At 39.8% G+C, this 19624-nt stretch overlaps 1 protein-coding gene across 2 annotated transcripts in view; it reads right to left on the bottom strand.

Annotated features, from left to right (window-relative positions):
- Nucleotides 1–19624, bottom strand: part of MTDH (metadherin) — a 51816-nt gene that overhangs the window by 9766 nt on the left and 22426 nt on the right. Inside the window, exons 5-11 of one of the 2 annotated variants that reach the window (XM_032784683.2) lie at nucleotides 19060–19128; nucleotides 16202–16453; nucleotides 12650–12736; nucleotides 8800–8898; nucleotides 5708–5835; nucleotides 4836–4955; nucleotides 869–988 (exon numbers count right to left, since the gene is read on the bottom strand). In XM_032784683.2, the coding sequence (XP_032640574.1) occupies nucleotides 869–988; nucleotides 4836–4955; nucleotides 5708–5835; nucleotides 8800–8898; nucleotides 12650–12736; nucleotides 16202–16453; nucleotides 19060–19128 (875 nt within the window). The remainder of the gene's footprint in view (nucleotides 1–868; nucleotides 989–4835; nucleotides 4956–5707; nucleotides 5836–8799; nucleotides 8899–12649; nucleotides 12737–16201; nucleotides 16454–19059; nucleotides 19129–19624) is intronic. The other variant, XM_032784684.2, reaches the window with a different exon arrangement.

Below are 19624 nucleotides of genomic sequence, written 5' to 3'. Positions count from 1 at the left end.
CTACTACCAGAAGCAGAGATCCTGTGCTGGAAGATGAGTGTATCATTCAGTGACAGTATCTAAAGATCCTGCTGCCTGGAGAAAGAAGTGGGGGGGGAGGGCGGGGGCCGGCTGCCTCCTTTCTCCTCTCTTCCCCCACAACCAAAAGATCTCTTGCTGTTTCGAAGAGATGAAACTCGCTGCCAGAGCATTTACAGACTTAGATGACACAAAGTTCTTTTCACACCTGTTATATGCAACTTCCACATGCAAATTTCCTCCAATTTTTCAATTCTTGAGATAGGAGTGCATTTTAAGACTGATTACGTAATAGATACAAGATTAAATTCCCTGAAAGTACAGATTTCAAAAATGAATCTTATTTGTTTCAGTTACTTCCCCATAGCAAATCTACTTGGTTTACAAGTCTAAAGATGTTGTTTTTTTTTTCTACCAACACTGGATTCTGAAGGGCCAACACAGCTCACTGAGAGAGCCAGAATAAAGATTTTGTAACTGAAATTTAACAATTCTCTTAATGTGGATGCCAGAATACAATATAATCCAAGTTTCACTTCCATTCTTATATCAGGTCTGATTTATTACTTTGTAAACCCTCAGTTAATGCAATCATACTTTATTCAGTTATATTTGCTGTCTTGAACAATAAACACCGGGTAAAGGTCTACTGAGTCAGCAGATGTGCCCTTTAAATTAAGGAGGCAGAAGTGCACCTAATGAATGTTCCGAGCCTATTTCGTATTTGAAAGCACATAGCTTGAAGTGATGGTAATGTTAAGGACGTAGACAAGTCAATAAAATGTTTCAATGCAGTTTTTCATCTTGAGTATTTCAAAATAGGAACTACAACATTTTTTAAATTTCATACCTCAGCTGGTTCACTAGTGCTTATGGTCTTCAAAGAAAAAGCTATTTCCTGTTGTGACTGAGCTTTTGCAGTATCCTCCTGGAATTCCTCTCCAACCTCTCTATCCAGGTCTTCAGCATCCTACAGAAAAAAAGAGAATGATCCAATACCTGCAGAAGAATTCCATTTATCCTTTTCCTGTTAAGTCTTAGTTCCGCTGTGATACTAACTCAACTAGGTTGCATGAATGATGTTAAGAGAAGAAAACATGTAAAGAAAGTATTAGATTAATACAACTGGACATGCAGTACAGGCTAGGACTTTTACAAATAGTTTCTAGAATGTAACACGAAAATATCTATTGAGGCAAGATAAATCAGTCATGTCCTGTAGGCAATAACCTATACAAGTCAATTACTTATCACAAACAAAATAATTAAGTGTTTTAAATTATGAAGCACTTCAAATGTATGTACAAAGTGTGTGAGAATATGTAAAATGGAAGTGTGTGTGAAATTTAAAGTGAAGTTCTGTTCTGAAAAACTGATTGTGTAAAATTGTCATTTGGGGTTTGATATTTGTTAATTCCATGCTCAGTTTACAAGTCAAAAGACATTTCTAACCATGAGCCCTGCAGACTAAACCTGAACTCAGCCTATTTCATACATCAAAACTATTAATGAAGGTTATGCAGAAAAAGCTACGCCCTCAGTGATGTATATGCAATTCTACTGTCTTCAAATTAGGTCTACAGAGAAATATTTTTATTTTATTTTAGGTGTTTATATAGCCCCAACCACCACGGTATCTGATCACCTCATAACCTTTATGTATTTATCCTCACATCACCTATGTAAATTAAGAAAGTACTTTTATCCCCATTTTCCAGACGGGGGAAACTGAGGCACAGAGGCCTAGTGATTTGCCCAAGGTCACATGAAGTCTGTGACAGAGCAGGAAATTGAACCCAAATGTCCCAAGACCAAAGCTATGCCCTAAACACTGGACCATCCCTTCTCCACAGATTCCCTTCAGCTTGCACAGATGGAACCAATCAGACTGTAACAATTCTGTTGGTGAACGAGGAGGAATAGAATTCAGCTTTTTTTCTTTTAACTGCCTTTGACGTCTGTTAACTAAAAATTACTTCTTTTTGGTCACTCAAATCAGCAGATATGACTGACCACACTGGAAGTATATCCACTGAATAAGTAGTTCCCATCTGTACACAAATCACTTTTCAGATCAGAAAATCGCTGTCAGACCTACTTTAGTGTTCTGGATTTAAACTGTAAACTAGTTCATCCTAGTGTAAAAGCAATCTAACCTTACAACAGGCTCTCATACTGACAGTTCTATATGCACCCATCAAGCAAGAAATTTAAGCAATTTAGGTTTTTTAAATACTGTTTATAAGCTCTGTGGATGGTAAGAAGTTATTCTCACCTTTTGTACATTTATGCTGATATACTAATCCAAAAAAGGTAGTTTTCTTAAACTGAGAATCAGAACTAAAGTATTAAACAAGAACTTTATGAAACATATCTGGAGATGCAAAATTAAATGAAATTAGAAATACTAGGGTGTAGCTAGCACTTGATTCTTTGGACAGGAATCAATTTGACAGGATAATTGACAGGCTGGTAACTATAGTACCTGGAATTCAGAATATATTGCCTCTGCAGATCCCTGTTGGAGGAGTTGTTTCTTTCAAGCCACAGGCCATTATACAGAAGAGAGACAAACTCAAACACTGAGCGTGGAATTTGAGCATTCCAAGCTGTGATTTTAGAAGCTCTGCTCCTTTAGAACCCTCATTTCTTCTTTACTACAAGACAGACACTGTAAATCTACAGTGCTTCTCCATCTCTCTAAAGGCATTAGTTACAAATCTCAGTTACTGGTTAAATCTCTCTTTACGAAACTGCCTCTGCAGAGTCTCACTGTAAGTGACTGGCAAGTAGTAACAGTCCCAAGGAGGGAGACCAATTAAAAAAAAACCAAAAACACAAAAACAAAAACAAAACAAAAAACCCCACCGAAGGAATGCTTTCCTCCAAACAACATCCAGTATGACTTCAGATTTGAGACAGTAATGATTTGTAAAAAGTCTAAACTGAACTATGAAAAGCAGCCCTGCATTTGATACACATTTGAGCACAGGCAGCTAAAGTAGTTACTCTTCCAGTAGAATGAGCTCACCCTGTCTGGGAACACTAGTAGCACTAGACAGAGGTGAAACTCTTGTGCTATCTTTGCAAATACTATAGACTACTGAGGTGACCTAAGGAACTCTTACTCCTGCCCAGGTAGTAACTAACATCTTGTCCAGACCTAGCTTGCTGAGCTCGAGTGTAGCTTCTCCTAGGAAGTTATGATTCCTGGAGACTTAGAATTTCATACAAAAATCAAGCTAAATCACAATCTTAGGTAAGAGTTTAGATAAAGTCACATCACCACCATATCATTAGGGTATATGGTATAAGAGTCTGCCAAAAGAACTTCCAGCTCACTCATATTGTACCTATATTTAAGAAAGGAACAAAAATGATCTGGGAAATGACAGGCCCATTAGTTTGACCTCAACTGTATCATAGAATCATAGGAAGGGACCTCGAGAGTCCAGTCCCTGGCACTCATGGCAGCACTAAGTATTATCTAGACCATCCCTGACAGATGTTTGTAAGGTCTTAGAACAAATTTTGAAAGAGCCAGTAAAGACTGAGATAAATGGTAACTGGGATAAAATACAACATGGTTTTACAAAAAGTAGATCATGCTAAACCAACTTGATCTCTTTCTTTGAGAAAATAATCAATTTTCTAGACAAAGGAAATGCAGTGGATTTAGTCTACCTGGATTTCAGTAAAGCATTTTATACAGTTCCACATGGGAAATCAGTAGTTAAATTGGAATTATGGCAATTAATGAGAACAGAAAGGTGGGTAACAAACTGGTTAGAGGGGAGACTACCATGGGTCAAGCTGAAAGGTGAATTACCAGGCTGGATGGAGACTGCTAGTGGAGTTCCTCAGGGATCGGTCTTGGGACAATCTTATTTAACATTTTCATCAATGACCTTGGCACAAAGAGTGGGAGTGTGCTAATAAAATTTGCAGATGACACAAAGTAGGGAAGTACTGTCAATATGAAAGAAGACTGGCATATCATACAGGAAGACCTGGATGACCTTGAAAACTGGAGTAAAACAAAACTTAATAGGCACTTAGGGACGAACTACAAAAGATTTTGCTATAAATTGGGGACATATCAATTGGAAGCAACAGAGAAAAAGGCTAATGCAATCTAGGATGCATCAGGAGAAGTATTTACACTAGAGACAGGGAAATGTTATTACCTCATCTGGAGTACTATGTGCAATTCTGGTGTACCATGTTTCAGAAAGATGAATTCAAAGTGGAACAATTCACTGAAACATTCTGAAATACAATCTATCACTGACTCATTAATACATTCTCAAATTTGCTCAATCCAAAGGAAAAAATGTAGGTTTGAAATCAAATGTTCTAACCATTAGAAGACGAACTCTGAAACAGCCGTACAAGGGGAGCAGTGGGGGCAAAAAGACTAACTTGTTCAAGACTTAGCTTTATAGAGGGAACTGCATGATGAGGTGGCCTATAATCACATATGGCCCATCCGCGACTGCTGATAAATAGTTTAGGATAAGCGAAACTGAACTGGTTTGGGAAGAACACCCAAATTTTGCCTCATGTTTCATGATTTTTCTGTTGATCAACAATGAAATATTTGACACTGAATGAATCTGATGAACATGATTCAATTTTTTGAATCATGTTCACCAAAAGACTCAGGCAGCTATCTATAACTGGCACCAGTCAAGTATTTGAAGAATCACGTTAATTCTTGACAAGCAGAAATGGATTCAAAAGTCCTGAAAAAAATCAAGTGCATCTTTTAAAATTAATCAAGGATTTTGCCCCAGAGAGATCTTATTTTATTTCACCTGTACAGGAGAGCTAGCTTCTTCACCTTGCTTCTTTTTCTTCTTCTTCTTCTTCTTGGATTTGCCACTAGTACAGCTCTGGAGAGTTGGCTCTGCTTTTTCTCTTTCATCATCTGAAGCCTGAGTATTAGAAGTACAAGACTGAGCCCAAAGAAAGTATAATTTCTCACTGTTTTTTGCTGACCTTCTAAAGATGGTATGCATGTCAATCCTTTGTATCGTTTGTACTTAAATGCTTAAAGATGCAAATGGCCAGGTAAAATTAAGAGTATTTTGGTAATAGAAAACAATCTTTTCATGCTATTTAGCAACACTGTTAACAGCAACTTGAATGGCAAATAGCCAAAGATAATGACATATTTGCTTTGCATAATCAAAATACCAAAGTCATGGTAGGTACTGTGAGCTTTCCTCTCAATACTAGCACAATAGCTCAACATTTTTAGTCTACAGTGAGCACTCTACTTCTACCCCTTCCTTTGTAAATTACTCCAGAACCTACTGGCAGTAGAGCCAGTGCTATGATAAGCTATATTACAAGATACTTTGAAAAAGTTTCATCCACCTGCAATTGCATGCAAGTGCTGCAGAGCAAAATGCAAGCACTTAAAAAAATGTTTATTTCAAGGAATTGCTGCCTCATACCAATCCTAATTTGGGCAATGAGGAGTGACACATTAACTGTTTTCCTTCTTGACTGTTGTGCTTTTATGTTTGTAACAATAACAGCACCACTATACATGTTCAATGAAAAGTGAATGTAATGTGGGAATTAAATTGCCTGTTTATTGCTACCATGTACTACTACAATCCAAAAAAGGCAGTAAAGGATAAGGTAGGAAATTCTGTATGCAATAAGTTAAGTAATCTACCTTCTGAAAATCAGATAATGGTTCCTCAGGCTGTGGAACAGAAGAAGCCTTTTCTTCATCTACCCAGTTCCCCCACTCTTCTGCTGGTGCATTCCAATCAGAGCTAGGGTCAGCAGATGAAAGACCATCTACGAAGGTTAAAAAATAATGACAGTTTCAGGAAAACCTACCTACTCTACAATACGATTGCCAGTTTTCAGAAAAATGCCAAAAGCACTTCAAAAGTCAATCCTGTAATAAACTCTAAATTCTTTTGCTGTTAAGATAGTACAAATACTCATTATTATTACTTTTAATGTTATAGATTTATTTTTTATTAATAAGTAGAAGATGCTTGACAAGGGCTTAAGGTAGGTAAAACAGAACACCAAATAGAATACATTTACTTGGAATTAGTTACATAGCTTCCATTTAACAGGGAAACCGTTGATAAAGCAACTGAATTGCAGGCTAGTCTCACAGTACCAGAAAATAAGACCTAATTGCTTTGAGATTCCCCAATGGAACCAATTTAAATATTTAAAATAAATATTGTAATATTTTAAATTTCTAAAGTGATTTTTTTCTAGATGGGCAATACTGTTACTTCAACAACAGTATAAAATACTAAAAGTCCACAAAGATTTAAATTTCTGGAAAATTAATTTTCTTGGCAAAAATTGCTATCAATATGAATTCTTTATAAACTGCATCCACATTTACCGACAAATTAAGATCCTGGAAGAAAGATACTTTATTGCATAAATTGGTACAAAAAGGATATTAGTTCTCGTTTTCAACAGTTAGCCCAGTTCTTCAAACCATGGTATGAGCAGTCAAGGTGACTCTTTGTAAACAGACTGGTGTATAAATGCATTCTGTTGATTTGCTTTCAATCTTGAACTTAAAAGTTGATTTACTGAGTTTTTGCATACTGTATTTCTCTTCAAGTTTTGCAGGGCTTTGCTCCATTTTTCCATTAGGTTGTTTATTTCACTGAGGACTGTGCAAATATGTTGTCACTGATGAATGTGACAGATTTAATAAGTGAATTCATATTTCATAGAGTAGAAATACTGATTAGAGCGAATTATGAAGAAAGGTGGAAATACTCTTTTGTACAGAGTGACAAGCTGGTTTCAAAGTTAACATCTAATGTCATGTACCATAAATATGAGAGGAGACTAAAGAAATTAATGTAAAGGGAGAACGGGGGGGGGGGGGGGGGGGAGGAGGAGGAGGGGGACACAAAAACCTTGTTTACCAATGATGAATAGTCCAAATTCAGAATATTTATATTTGCATCCCTTTCGTCCATGCATTGACTTCTCCAATCATTTAAAATACTGCCAAAACTGAATTCCCTCCCACCTTGGGGTGAAGTTAGTGTACAAGGTAGTAAGACAACTGATATGGTCCAATTATAGCCTAACATCTAAAATCCTTAGCAAAATACTGGCTTCTCACTTGAAGATCCCAAAGTTGTCCTTTCTTTTCTATCCAATCTGAAGCTACCTCTGCATCTGAGTACTTTTATTTGTATCCAGCCTGAAACGGGATAATGTACACAAATATGTACACTTATGTTTCCCACTTCTTCTCTCACATTTGTATTTCAGTTACTTGATATCCATGACATTATTAAACTATGTAAGCATAAACATTCCCAGTGGCTCAACATGCTCAGGAATTTGGATAACTATACCCTTTAGAATTCAGACAAGTGACTGACCCTAAGATGATTCTAAGAGCTACAAAAAAAACAAGTTTGTATTATTAAATCAGATGAAAAAAGACTGAGTGCTGGACTAGTTGTGTCAAACTAGTCATACAGAATCTACACTATTTTCATTATTACTTCCTCGCTGCTCTTACAGATACTATCTTTCTACAAGCAATTTAGTAATTGTTTAATAAATAATACAGTAGTATAGTTGACAGGATAAAACTTACTAGCCAGTAACACTATAGCTGTTTCCTAGACTAATCAGCCAATGGATATGCACTAGATTGATATGGAAAGTTATCTGCTTAGATTTGACCATGGAAATAAACATCCATAAATATTAAGCAGCTTAATGTGAAAATATCTAAAACAAGAGAGTAAGTGGCAAAGAGTTCTGTGGCACCTTATAGACTAACAAATGAACTGGAGCATGAGCTTTCGTGGATGAATACTCACTTCATGGCTTGCATCCAACAAAGTGGGTATTTATCCATGAAAGCTCATGCTCCAATACATTTGTTAGTCTATAAGGTGCCACAGAACTCCTTGCTGCTTTTACAGATCCACACGGCTACCCCTCTGATAAGAGAGTAAGTGTTCTTTACAAGTATAGTATTAATAGTAGGAACTAAGATTTAAATATTCAGTTATATTAATATTTTATACTCTTCACATTTGGAAAGACTGATCTGTCTTGAGGAACTACAAGATCATATTTCAAATTTACAAGAAAAAATCAAGAGCTAATTATGAAACTGAGCTTTATATACCAGTTCTTAAAATGATTTCAGGGGTATTCACTGTGGGGGACAGTTATATAGTCAATAATTGTGTGTTTTTACTATTATTAGATGGTTCACAGAAAACAGGCTGAATTCAAATGTTTTCCAATACTCAGTAAAGCATACAGCGTGCTATGACCAATACATAAACTGAGCTCAGAGGCTTGTTATGTACTCATGCTGGAGTATTAACCCACCCTATTGGATCCCATAGCAGTATCTACGTAATATCAAGCCAGTACAGTTCACTCTGGGATTCAATTACTTATTTAGACTATTTCTAGCAAAAACCAGAAGAAACTGGATACAGTTTTTTTCCATATCTGAAACAGGTACATTTCCGTAACCAAGTGTTTCAGTTTAAAAAAATAACTATTTGAGGACTATTTTATATTTAGATAATCATTAAAACTATGAATTTCAGCTGCAAGTAAGTTTCCTGATATCTATGCCTTAAATTGACATTTAATATTACAGAAATGAAAGATATAAAGCAAAAGCAACAGAATATAAAACCAGAAGCCAATTAATGTAAAAGTTCAGATTGTGTGGCTGAAAAAAAGCAGAGAAAATTTTAAAATCACAAGAATTTTAGAAGAACATACTTAACCCAGACCATTCATCATCAACATGGCGCTGACTGCGGTTTAAATCCCACTGAAAATCAGAAGTAGCAGGCTGAGTAACTGGCTCATTGCTGGATCCTGTAAGAGAGCAGAAGAAATACACTTATGAAAACTTTGGAAAATTTTTTAGCTTATAAACTTGGGTCTGTGGTGCTGAATTTTCTTATTTAAAAATAATAGGAAGTAACAAGGTAAGGTAAGAAAAAGAGGGAGAATCCAGCAAACAAAATAAAACTTTTATCAGAGAATTCTGAGTGAGCAGGAATTCTGCTCTCTCCCCTCCTCCTGTGCATATTTTAATTCAGAAGGAGCAAGAACAATTATCAGGATTTCAAAACTCATTAGATTCACTATGACGTTGCTTGCAATTTGAAGTTCTACATTCAGAAGGACCGACATAAAAGTCTTCTAGAGATTCTCTATACGCAGCAGGCTGGCCTGCTAGTCAAGCAGAAACATACTGGACTATGGTACCAAATTTAATCTCTCTTTTTCAAGCCAAGAGAGGGGAACACTGAAGAGTGCACACAACATTCAGTCACAGTGATAAAGGACACCACAGACTGCCTCCGAAATGAAGCATATTCAGAGGGAAGAGCGGGGATTTAGAGATCCCAGTAAAAGGAAAAAAAAATTAGAAATACTGAAACAGCAGACAAAATTAAGGGGTCATAGGCTATGGGGAAAGAGATAAACACTGACTACACAACATTCCACTGAACCTTATTTATTGTTGATTATATATTGAGGGTACAACAATCAGATTCTTATGAAAATGGTAAAATTACTTGCCTGTAGTTCTGCTTTTCAGAAGATGTCTTATAGCAGCGGTTCTCAAACTGGAGTCTGCTGAGGGTACTCCAGGGGATCCACATGTCATGTCAAGGGCCACTGGCCCTGCTGATCAACTCCTCCCCCACCCTCCCAGTGCCTCCTGCACGCTGCTGAACAGCTGTTCCGCGGAGTGCAGTAGGCACTGGGAGAGAGGGGGAGGAGCGGAGACTGGGCACGCTGGGGGAAAGGGGTAGAAAGAGGCAGGGGAAGAGGGCAGGGGTGGAGCAGGGATGGGACCTAGGGCTGAGCAGGGGTTGAGCACCCCCAGGGAAAATCAGATGCCAGCTTGCGGGTCTGTGAAAAATTTTAAGTCAAAATGGGGGTCCTCAGGTTAGTAAAGTTTGAGAACCGCTGTCTTATAAGATTCTCACTTCTGGCTTTTAACTCTACTAGTTCTTAAGGTTTAAAGGTTTCACCATTGAGTGCAGTGTAGCAGGAGAGAGTAAGAGCAATCACCATCGCTGGCTGTTATATGCAATACCCTGCTGAGTACAAATGCTGCTCTCCAAGTGTTTCAGTCAGCTGTCTTGATTGTGCAGGAGGCAAAGCTCCCAGGATAAACCAATACTGGTGGAGCACTGAAAGAATGCTAGCAAAGTTTTCCAGCATGCAGAAGACACAGTAGGTGGCAGTGCCCTGAGAGGTCTGAGAAATCTATGAATCCTTTTATTAATTCCCTTCCTTCATGGTCCACTAGGATAAAAGGATTCCCTGAACTTCTCTCAACATGTTTATAACCTTTGCAGCTACATCAAATCTCATGCTTCAGGGCTTCAGACAGTTGTCTGCAGAGGTTGGGAAGGAATTTTTTCCCGATGCACAACTGGCTTGGTTTATTCTGCTCTGGTTTTTTTCCCATCTTTCTCTAAAGCAGAGATTGGCCAAAATGGGGGATGTGACACCAGATTGGGGAGATCAGTAATTTGAGGTGGTACAGAGAATCTTGTTCCTTAGATGCCTGACTGATATGTCTTGCTCACACAATCAGGGTCAAACTGATTAATTTCTGACCCAAAATCTGGCAATTTCTCCCCAAGTGATATTGGCAGGGACCTGGAGTGGGTTTATGACTTCCTCTACAACATGGAACACTGATCACCTTCTAATCTCATGTAATTAATTTCTACCAGAGCTGGGACTTTAGGCATTGCTACCACTTCTGGGATTTAAGTCTCTCCTATTTTCTGCCTATGGCACACAAGAGTTCAGTCTACTGAGGACTGATATGTTTTAGTCCAATTAAACTCATTGGGCTCAATATAGGAGTATCTGTGGGAAATTTAATATCCTGTGATGTTAGACAAGATCTAAAAGGTACTTTCTGGCATTAAATTCTATGAAATTAGATACTGAAACACCTAACTCAGGTGTTGGAAGTGCCAAGATACTGGGTGTAAAGAATTCAGTAATGAAGCACTGAAGCACACACAACAGGGCCAGATAAGAGACACATCCAGGTGTAGACGCACCAAAGTACAGAAGAACCCGGTTTATCTGATTTAACTGAGACCAGGGCTAGATTGGATAATCAAAAATTCACACAATCCAGAGAGTGGGAGAGTGCGAGGCTGCAGCACTGTCTAACGGACATAGGAAGGATTGCCCACTTCTGGACATGTGCACACTGCTTGTTCAGTTAATACAAAGAGCTGGATAATGGAGGTCAGATAATCTGTGGAACAGCGGAAAAGGAGGGGGGGAAGTGCCACAGGAAAGGCAGAAACACCAAAAAAAAGCAACAGCTGAGATGCATCACAGAACTTGCACGAGCACTCAATGCAACTGCTTCACAAAAAGTTTAGGTAAATATGCCAAGTTGACGGAGGAATGGGTAAATAAACATGCAACAAAAGGAACACAGAACTAGAATGAGACAAAAGTGCAGTCGATAACATGCTGCTTCTCCTTTGCTGACAGTGATCTTCTAGGACAGCGTTTCCCAAACTTGGCCTGCACTGCTTCCAGTAGCTCCCACTGGCCTGGAGCAGCGAAACACAGCCAGTGAGAGCCGCAATCGGCCAGACCAGTGGACGGGGCAGGTAAACAAACCGGCCCGGCCCACCAGGGGCTTTCCCTACACAAGCGGCACCCCAAGTTTGGGAAACACTGTTCCAGGAGGTGATGCAGTGTTTAGAAAGCAGTATTTATTCTTGGCAGAGGTAGCATATAAGAGTTATTAGGTCTAGCTTGCAATCCTCTCTGCTAGTGCACCTTTCTAAGGTAAAAAATACCTTAACAGTTAAGGGATTTATTCCAGTCTCACACTAAGGGGTTAAGACATAGGATTTACAATCCTGCATACATGGTATCTTTAGGGAATTATGTTTATGCTCCTTCATCAGAAGTCTGAAATTTACATCTGCAGCAATAGCCAAGTGATCCTAAACACGGATTGCTTCTGATGAATGATGAGCAGAACAGGAAGGATCTGGAAAAGACACTGAGATGACAATCTCATATTTAGTCTAGCTATTGGGTTTTTATTTATCATTTTGGAGAATGAGGTATTTATTCTAAGTGCATAACACTTAATGTATAATACATAAAAACCAATTCCATGCTTAAAGATGTGGCAAATTCTTTCTACAATTTAGGCTTAGACTACACTAGCAATTTATGTCAGTATAACTATGTTGCTCGGGGATGACAAAAATCCACACCCTCTGAGCAACATGGTAATACTGACCTCCCAGTGTAGACAGTGCTACGTTGATGGGAGAATTTCTCCTGTTGACACAGTTACTGCCTCCTGGGGAGGTGGATTATCTACGCCGATGAGAAAAGCCCTCCAACTGGCATACATAGTGTCTTCACTGAAGCACTATAGCACAACAACTGCATCCGTACTGCTGCAGCCTTTTAACTGTAGACAATGCCTCTGCCCTGCGAACCACAAACTATAATCATTTCTGCAGAACGATTACTGCCGCCCCCTCAAAAAAAGGTGTCTAATTTAAGTATAGTTGTAGAAAAAGCTTTGAAAAGTTTAACATACCAGAAATTGCAGGATTTAGTCCTAAGGAAGTAAAAGAGGCAGAATTTGATTCAGAGGCCTTGATCTTTCCATCTACATTCCAGGCAGCTGAAAAAAAAAAAATCAAGAGTTTGATAATTTCACACTATTTTGACATGTTGAAGGCATTGAAAAATCAGTTGTCTAAAGCTGCAGGAATATGGTCAAAAAATGAGAAGAAATTCCAACCGCAAGACAAAGTCTCATCCTAGTAAAATATTACCTGTGGCTTTAAGTTTACTCTTGCTTACCGAGTACTATAAGACAACAAAGTGGGTGAGATAATATTTTTTAACTGGACCAGCTTCTGTTGGTGAAAGACAAGCTTTTAAGGTACACAGTGCTCTTCTTCAGGCCTGGGAAAGGTACTCAGTGCAAGTCTATGCTTAAAACGCTGCAGTGGCTCAGCTTCTCCCATCAGCGTAGTTAATTCACCTCCACAGGACACCAACAACATAGTTCCACAGATTTAAGTTTAGACATGGCTTCAGTGTCACAAGTTAATACAAGGTGGAAAAGATTGTTTAGCATGGTGACATATTCTAAGGCAGTGGTTCTTAACCAGGGGTCCGGGGTCCCTCAGGGAGTTGCAAGCAGGTTTTGGGGGGGGGTCTGCCAAAGACGGCAGGCATTAGAATTGCTAGAGCCCAGAAGAGAAAGCTAAAGACCTGCCACACAGGACTGCAGCCCAGGGTCCCGAGCATCGCCACTCAGGTCTGAAGCCAAAGCCTGAGCAACTTAGTTTTGCTGTGTGCCCTGTGGCATGGGGCCCCAGGTAATTGCCAGGCTGCTATCCCTTAATGCCGGTCCTGGCTTTTATATGCAGAAAGAGAGTTGTGGCACAGCTGGGCTGTGGAGTTTTTATAGCATCCTGGGGGGAGCCTCAAAAAGAAAATGGTTGAGAACTTCTGTTGTAAGGGACAATTCAAGGGGAAACGGCCCGTTAACACCTTTGCAATCATAGAACAAAGGGAGAAGGGTTAGGGGTTACAGATTGTTGTAATTATCCAGTGTCTTTATTGAGACCATGTTTTTTATGTCTAGCAAAGTTATGAAGTTAAGCTCCCTGGTTCATCTTTTGAAGGGCAGATATACACTTAAAATGCTGCATTAGCACCGCTGTGTTGATGGGAGCAGCTCTCCCATTGACATAGTGCTCTCTACACAGGTGGTTAGGTCAGTATAACTGTTACTGATCCACCCCCAAGCGGCACAGTTATACCAATATAAGTCTGTAGTATACACCTACAGAAGAAGCGCCAGGGTTTTTGGCGCACTAGGCGGGGGTCCTTCCACGCTCCCAGTCGTTGGCAGCAATTCTGCGGTGGAGGGGTTCTTCCACGCTCCAGGTCTTCGGGGCACTTCGGCGGCGGGTCCCGGAGCAAGTGAAGGACCAGCCGCAGAATTACCGCCGAAGACCCAGAGCACGGAAGGACCCCTGGTCACCAAATTGCCGCCGAGGTCGGCAAAATGCCACCCCCCCCAATCCTGGTGCCCCGTCACCTAAATGGAAGTGCCGGCCCTGTACACCTAGCCAAAGTTGTTGTGCAGGTTTCCGTTGAGGACAAGGACTGAGAGGTCAGATGTGGAGCGATCATTTTGTGAAAAGTGTTAGTTGACAGCAGGGGTAGGAAGCCTGCAGCACGCGAGCTGATTTTCAGTGGCACTCACACTGCCTGGGTCCTGGCCACTGGTCCGGGGGGCTCTGCATTTTAATTTAATTTTAAATTAATCTTCTTAAACATTTTAAAAACCTTATTTACTTTAACTACAACAATAGTTTAATTATATATTATAGACTTATAGAAAGAGACCGTCTAAAAACGTTAGAACGTATTACTGGTACGTGAAACCTTAGAGTGAATAAATGAAGACTCGGCACACCACTTCTGAAAGGTTGTCGACCCGTGGTCTACAGTAACAAGGTGTTTTTGTCTTATTTTTCTGTACAAGTTCATTTGAGAGCCTAGTGATTGTCTGGTTTCACCCACATAGTTGTTACTGGGGCATTTAATGCACTGGATGAGGTACACCACATGAGATAGGCATGTGTAGGACCCATAGATCTTGAAAGATGATGAGTTGGGAGGTGTTAATCATCATGGCAGTGGAAATATGTCTGGAGGTTTTGCATCTGTTATGGCAGAGAGTCTGGTGCTGCTTTGAGTTGGTAGGTTCTGGTCTGTGGGGATTCTGATTATGGTAAGGCTGCAGGGGTTGTTTGAACACCAGAAAGTGGGGCTTAGGAAAGATCTCTCTTTTACAGAGGCAGGCAAACTACAGTCCGTGGGCCACATCCAGCCCATGGGACTGTCCTGCAAGGCCCCTGAGCTCCTGGCTGGGAAGGCTAGTCCCCAGCCCCTCCCCTACTGTCCCCTCTCCCGCCGCAGCCTCAGTGCAACATGACGCCAGCGCTCTGGGTGGCGTGGCGTGACTGGCTCCGGTCAGGCTGTGCAGCTGCGAGCTCCTGCTGCTCTGAGCAGCATGCTAAAAGGGCAGGGAGTGGGGTTAGATAAGGGGCAGGGAGTTCCAGGGGTCAGTGGTGGTTGGATAGGCATGGGATTCTGGGGGGGAGGAGGGGGAGGGGGCTGTCAGGAGTCGGGGGTGTGGATGGGGTCAGGCTGTTTGAGGTGGCACAGCCTTCCCTACCCGGACCGCCATACAGTTCTGCAACACCAGTGTGGCCCTTGGGCCAAAATGTTTGCCCACTCCTGCTCTTTCAGGATGTGGTCCTCATCGAGAATGGGTTTTAACTGTTTAACTATACCCTATGTAGGTTCCAGTGTAGCGTAGTAGGTGACAATTAGAGGCACGGGGTGTCTCTGTATTCAAGCCTTATCTCACAGTCAATGCTGAGGCCCTAAACTTGCACCTCGCTCCGTCAGCTTGCAATATCCTGCCAATTTTGAAAGGCTTGCTCTCCCATGCCTTCCAAATTCAGACTTTTCTAAAAAATAAAAAATGCTTTTGCCACAGAGTTGCTCATTGGTGCTGAATTACCTACAGTTTATTTTGTAGAAAAAAAAGTCTTCAATATTTACCTCAAAAATAAGCCTAAAAAAATCCCAGTAAAGACAAATGCTTACTTAAATAAAATTGGAATTTCTTTGATCAAGTTGAAAATGCCTTGGATTTGGAATTCATTAGCCACCATTTAAAAAAAATATGAATTACTAAAAAACAAAAAATATATCCACCAGGCTCTCAACCAACCACGTCTACATTTTTACACTACAGATTTTTAGTAGTGCTTTGGGGGAGAGCAGGCAGTTTTCTAGATGACTGTAGGGAAAAAACATTTCCCCATAATTAACCTGGCAAATTTAATGTGTTACAAATATAAACTATAGCAGTTCAAAGCAGCCGAACTGGACTGTCTTCCTAAACACCAGGACTCAATCAATATTAACCAAGGAAATAACTTCATACTAAACAGCAAAAAGATTACAAAATGACAATTATGTTTTTAAGAATCCCAACATTGTTTTATCTTTACTAAAAGGTGCAAGAATGCTTGAATGAAGCAACACTTACCAATGGTAGGGAACAAAGTACGCTCTCCCCAGGACCTACTCACAAGGGATACACTCCAATCTTTTCCATTTCCACTAGCATCTCCAGTGTCCTGACCCCAAGCACATGTCTCAGTTTTCCTCTTCCCTGCTGTAGTTGATGGAACAGATGTCCATTTCTCCTCACCTGCACTGATCTCTGAGGAAATTTTTACAGACTTCTCATTCCAATTTCCTCCATTTACAGTAGGACTTTCATTCAACCCTGAAGAAACTTAAAAAATAAAAACATGTTAAAAAAAGTAACTGGATGAAGAGTTAAAAATATTATTACTTGAATATAACGAAATCAAGTGGATTATTGAATTTTGGTCAGTAGCAACTAAATATTAGATACCAGAATCATATGCAGTTGCAAGACAGTTTTAATACAAAACTATGAATTGTTACAATAAATCTCTCTTAGCCTCCAAAATAGGTGAACTTGTTAAGGCTGAAATGTCTAAAGTTAGATCTACAGTAACACTCATGTTTCAAATGTTAACACTTATATCATCTGTGTCCCTCACCTCTGCCTGTAGGCTCCATTCCTGTGAAGATACTGAAATGTTTTAACACTCTGCCTTCCTCCTGCAATGTTAGAGAACAGGATTCTATCCCCCGACCCCTTCTTTCTTTCCCCCTTCTTCATGCCTAGAGGGCCTCCAGCATATCCTTTTTTGCTCCACATTCTTCTTTTGTTTCACCTTCTTCCTAGTGGGGGTGGCTAAACACTGCTCTCTCCGAAGTCCATCAATATTATTCCTTCAGTCAGATTTTGGGGGACAAGAGACAGCAGTGCATAGTGCTCCTTCCAGGCCCAGGCGTAGAACTCTGATCCCAATATGGCAGTGTGTTGTGGTATTTACATATTGCCATAAGTATGCTAAACAAATGAGAACCCTGGGTATTAGGAGTTTAGATTCTAGCAAGGTTAGTTGCACCAGCCCAATTCTGGAGTACCTGAATACTCTTGCATGCTTATAAGAATAAAACCGTAAAGCAGAAACATCCTAACCTGTATGTACACAACTGAAAAGGAACTGTATTCTGGATGAACTGCTGACAGCAGAAAAAAGAACTTTTGTAACAATGCTGCAACACTGTTTGGGATCAAGAGAATACTGAAAAAGGAATGCGAGAGGAGGGAGTATTGATGTCAGGAACCACTGCAGGAGCCAGGAGGAACATAATAGAAGAGAGCCAAAATGGGACATCAAGGCAGCTTCTCTATATGGTAATGGAAGAGGGGCAGCTACTCTCTCTCTCTCGGTCCTCTGGTTCTGATGACTAGTGACCCTTCACTTTCATAGCTGGGAGAAATAGGAAGCAACATCAGAAGGCTGTGCCTCATTGTGCTCTTCTCTCCCTTAAAGGGCTGCTACTTCCTGCCCACTGTTGCTTCTCCCTCATGCATTAAAAAGGGAACCTCTAGCTCTGCCAAGAGCTGTCTCTCTTCCACCAGGGAAGCAGCATTTGAGAGAACTGTGAGAAGCCCCTTCTGGCAGTTCAGAACTAGGATGGGATGAAGGAAGGTTTCCATTTTATTCAGGAAGTAAGCCTAGTGAAAAAAATCCCATCTGAATAGTCAGGAGCTTTCCGAATTGAAAAGGGCATATAAATATTGGTCTTATTAAATTTGAAAATATAGAGACAAATATTCCACGTTCTGCCCCTTAAACTTGGTTTTCTTCCCTGTCTAGTACAGCATAAAAATATCCACAGCTTTTTGGGATATCCTAGCCCTGAAGATGACCACAGTCACTACTGTAACAGGCTATCCTCCTGGAAAGCTATGAGTGCCAAGAAGGTGTACAGTAGTACAAGAACCTGAATAAAATATATGCATTAATCTCCTTATCACACATCTTTTTCTCTAACAGTGCTGCACATCAACAGCAGTTTGCTTGTGAAGCAAAGCTCTGAAGGATTGACAGCAAAAGAACTGCTTTCTGCTGGATGTCATTTCTTATAATTCAACATGTTGATCTACCAAACTACATGGACTATATTTGGTCACAGCTACATCCACCAGCTAGCTTCACATTCTCCTGTAAATGTAGTCAGTTATACTACAGACTTAAATAGTTACCATCTGCATTTGACCAGGGCCAGAGTTAAACAGTTTCCCAAATGTTCCTGGATCAGCTTCTCTTACAAGAAAGACTAACTATAAGCCTCAACACTCAAAACATAAGTTTTTATAATTTGAGCTCAATTTTCAGAGAGTTGGGCTAAAATTATAGTAGTTCCATGCACCAACAGGTATTTGCATGTGCAAAATCTACATATGCCCACTACTGTGGTATTTAGGTGCCAAATGACCTTTTTGTGCCCGAACTGCGTATCAGATTCCTTAGATTCAGGACCTGTGTGTTTAACTCAAAGCAAATATGTTGAGGCGTATATTTTATTTATTTATTTATTTACTTTAGGCAACTTATCTCATTAACCTGAGAAAGTGAACACTTAAGGCTAGTCTGGACAGTTCTCAAATGTTGTTCCAAGACACAAATGTTTGTGGTTTACTCAGTAGTCATTTCTATACCAGGTATAAACAACATAAAAATTCTAGGTACAGTACAGCAGTATTATTAGAGTAACTAGGGGGTAAAGAGTCTGCACAGCCAACGTCCTGTTATTGAGAAATAACTGTACAATGACTGTGCAAGTCAGACACCCACAACTGAAGAGTAAGCAATTGCATAACTGAGAAAAAAAGTTCTAAATCATGGACTGCACAGCATCCTGCACTCTGACCAGGTGGAGTTCTAGTTCTGTATAGGAAACTATTACTCAGATTAACAAGTTAACATGCACACTAGTCATAAATCCTTTTACCTTGCTGAATTGTTGAATCTCCCTTTGCAGATTTAGAGCTGCTAATTTGAACATTCAGAATTGTATCACCTGATTAAAGAGAAATCATTGTACATCTCGTTACATGCATCTATAGTAAGTATTCATTACCAAAGGCAAAATTATACTTCAAAGGATCAGCTCTTCAACAATCATTAACAGGCAAAAAATATTTACATCCTAAACTAAAGGAGAAATTTGCAAATATAACAATTTTTTAGAAGCTACATTAAAACCAAAAATATGGGCAATTAATCTCAAAGGCTATTTCATTTATATATAGTTTAGATATCTCAGAATTTAAATCAAGGGACCCTAATCAACTTTTAATTCAGTTTAAAAAAGTTAATTTGAAAGTAGCCCAGCTATTTTTCCAGTGCTCATGAGCAGCATGCTCAGACCAGATGGAAGAGGTCATTTCTTTGCAAACACCTCTGTTAGTCTCTTCCAGACATTACTACAAAAGGAAACCACTGTTTCTACCTCTTACCCAACCCAGGCAGTGCTGCAGATGCAGCTGAACTCCTTTCAAATTAACCTGATGCAA

Source organism: Chelonoidis abingdonii, chromosome 2 (genome assembly GCF_003597395.2).
Source record: "Chelonoidis abingdonii isolate Lonesome George chromosome 2, CheloAbing_2.0, whole genome shotgun sequence".
Lineage (NCBI taxonomy): Eukaryota > Metazoa > Chordata > Testudines > Testudinidae > Chelonoidis > Chelonoidis abingdonii.
The sequence above is the reverse complement of the archived record's forward strand: the minus strand, read 5'-3'. Positions and strand labels throughout refer to the sequence as shown.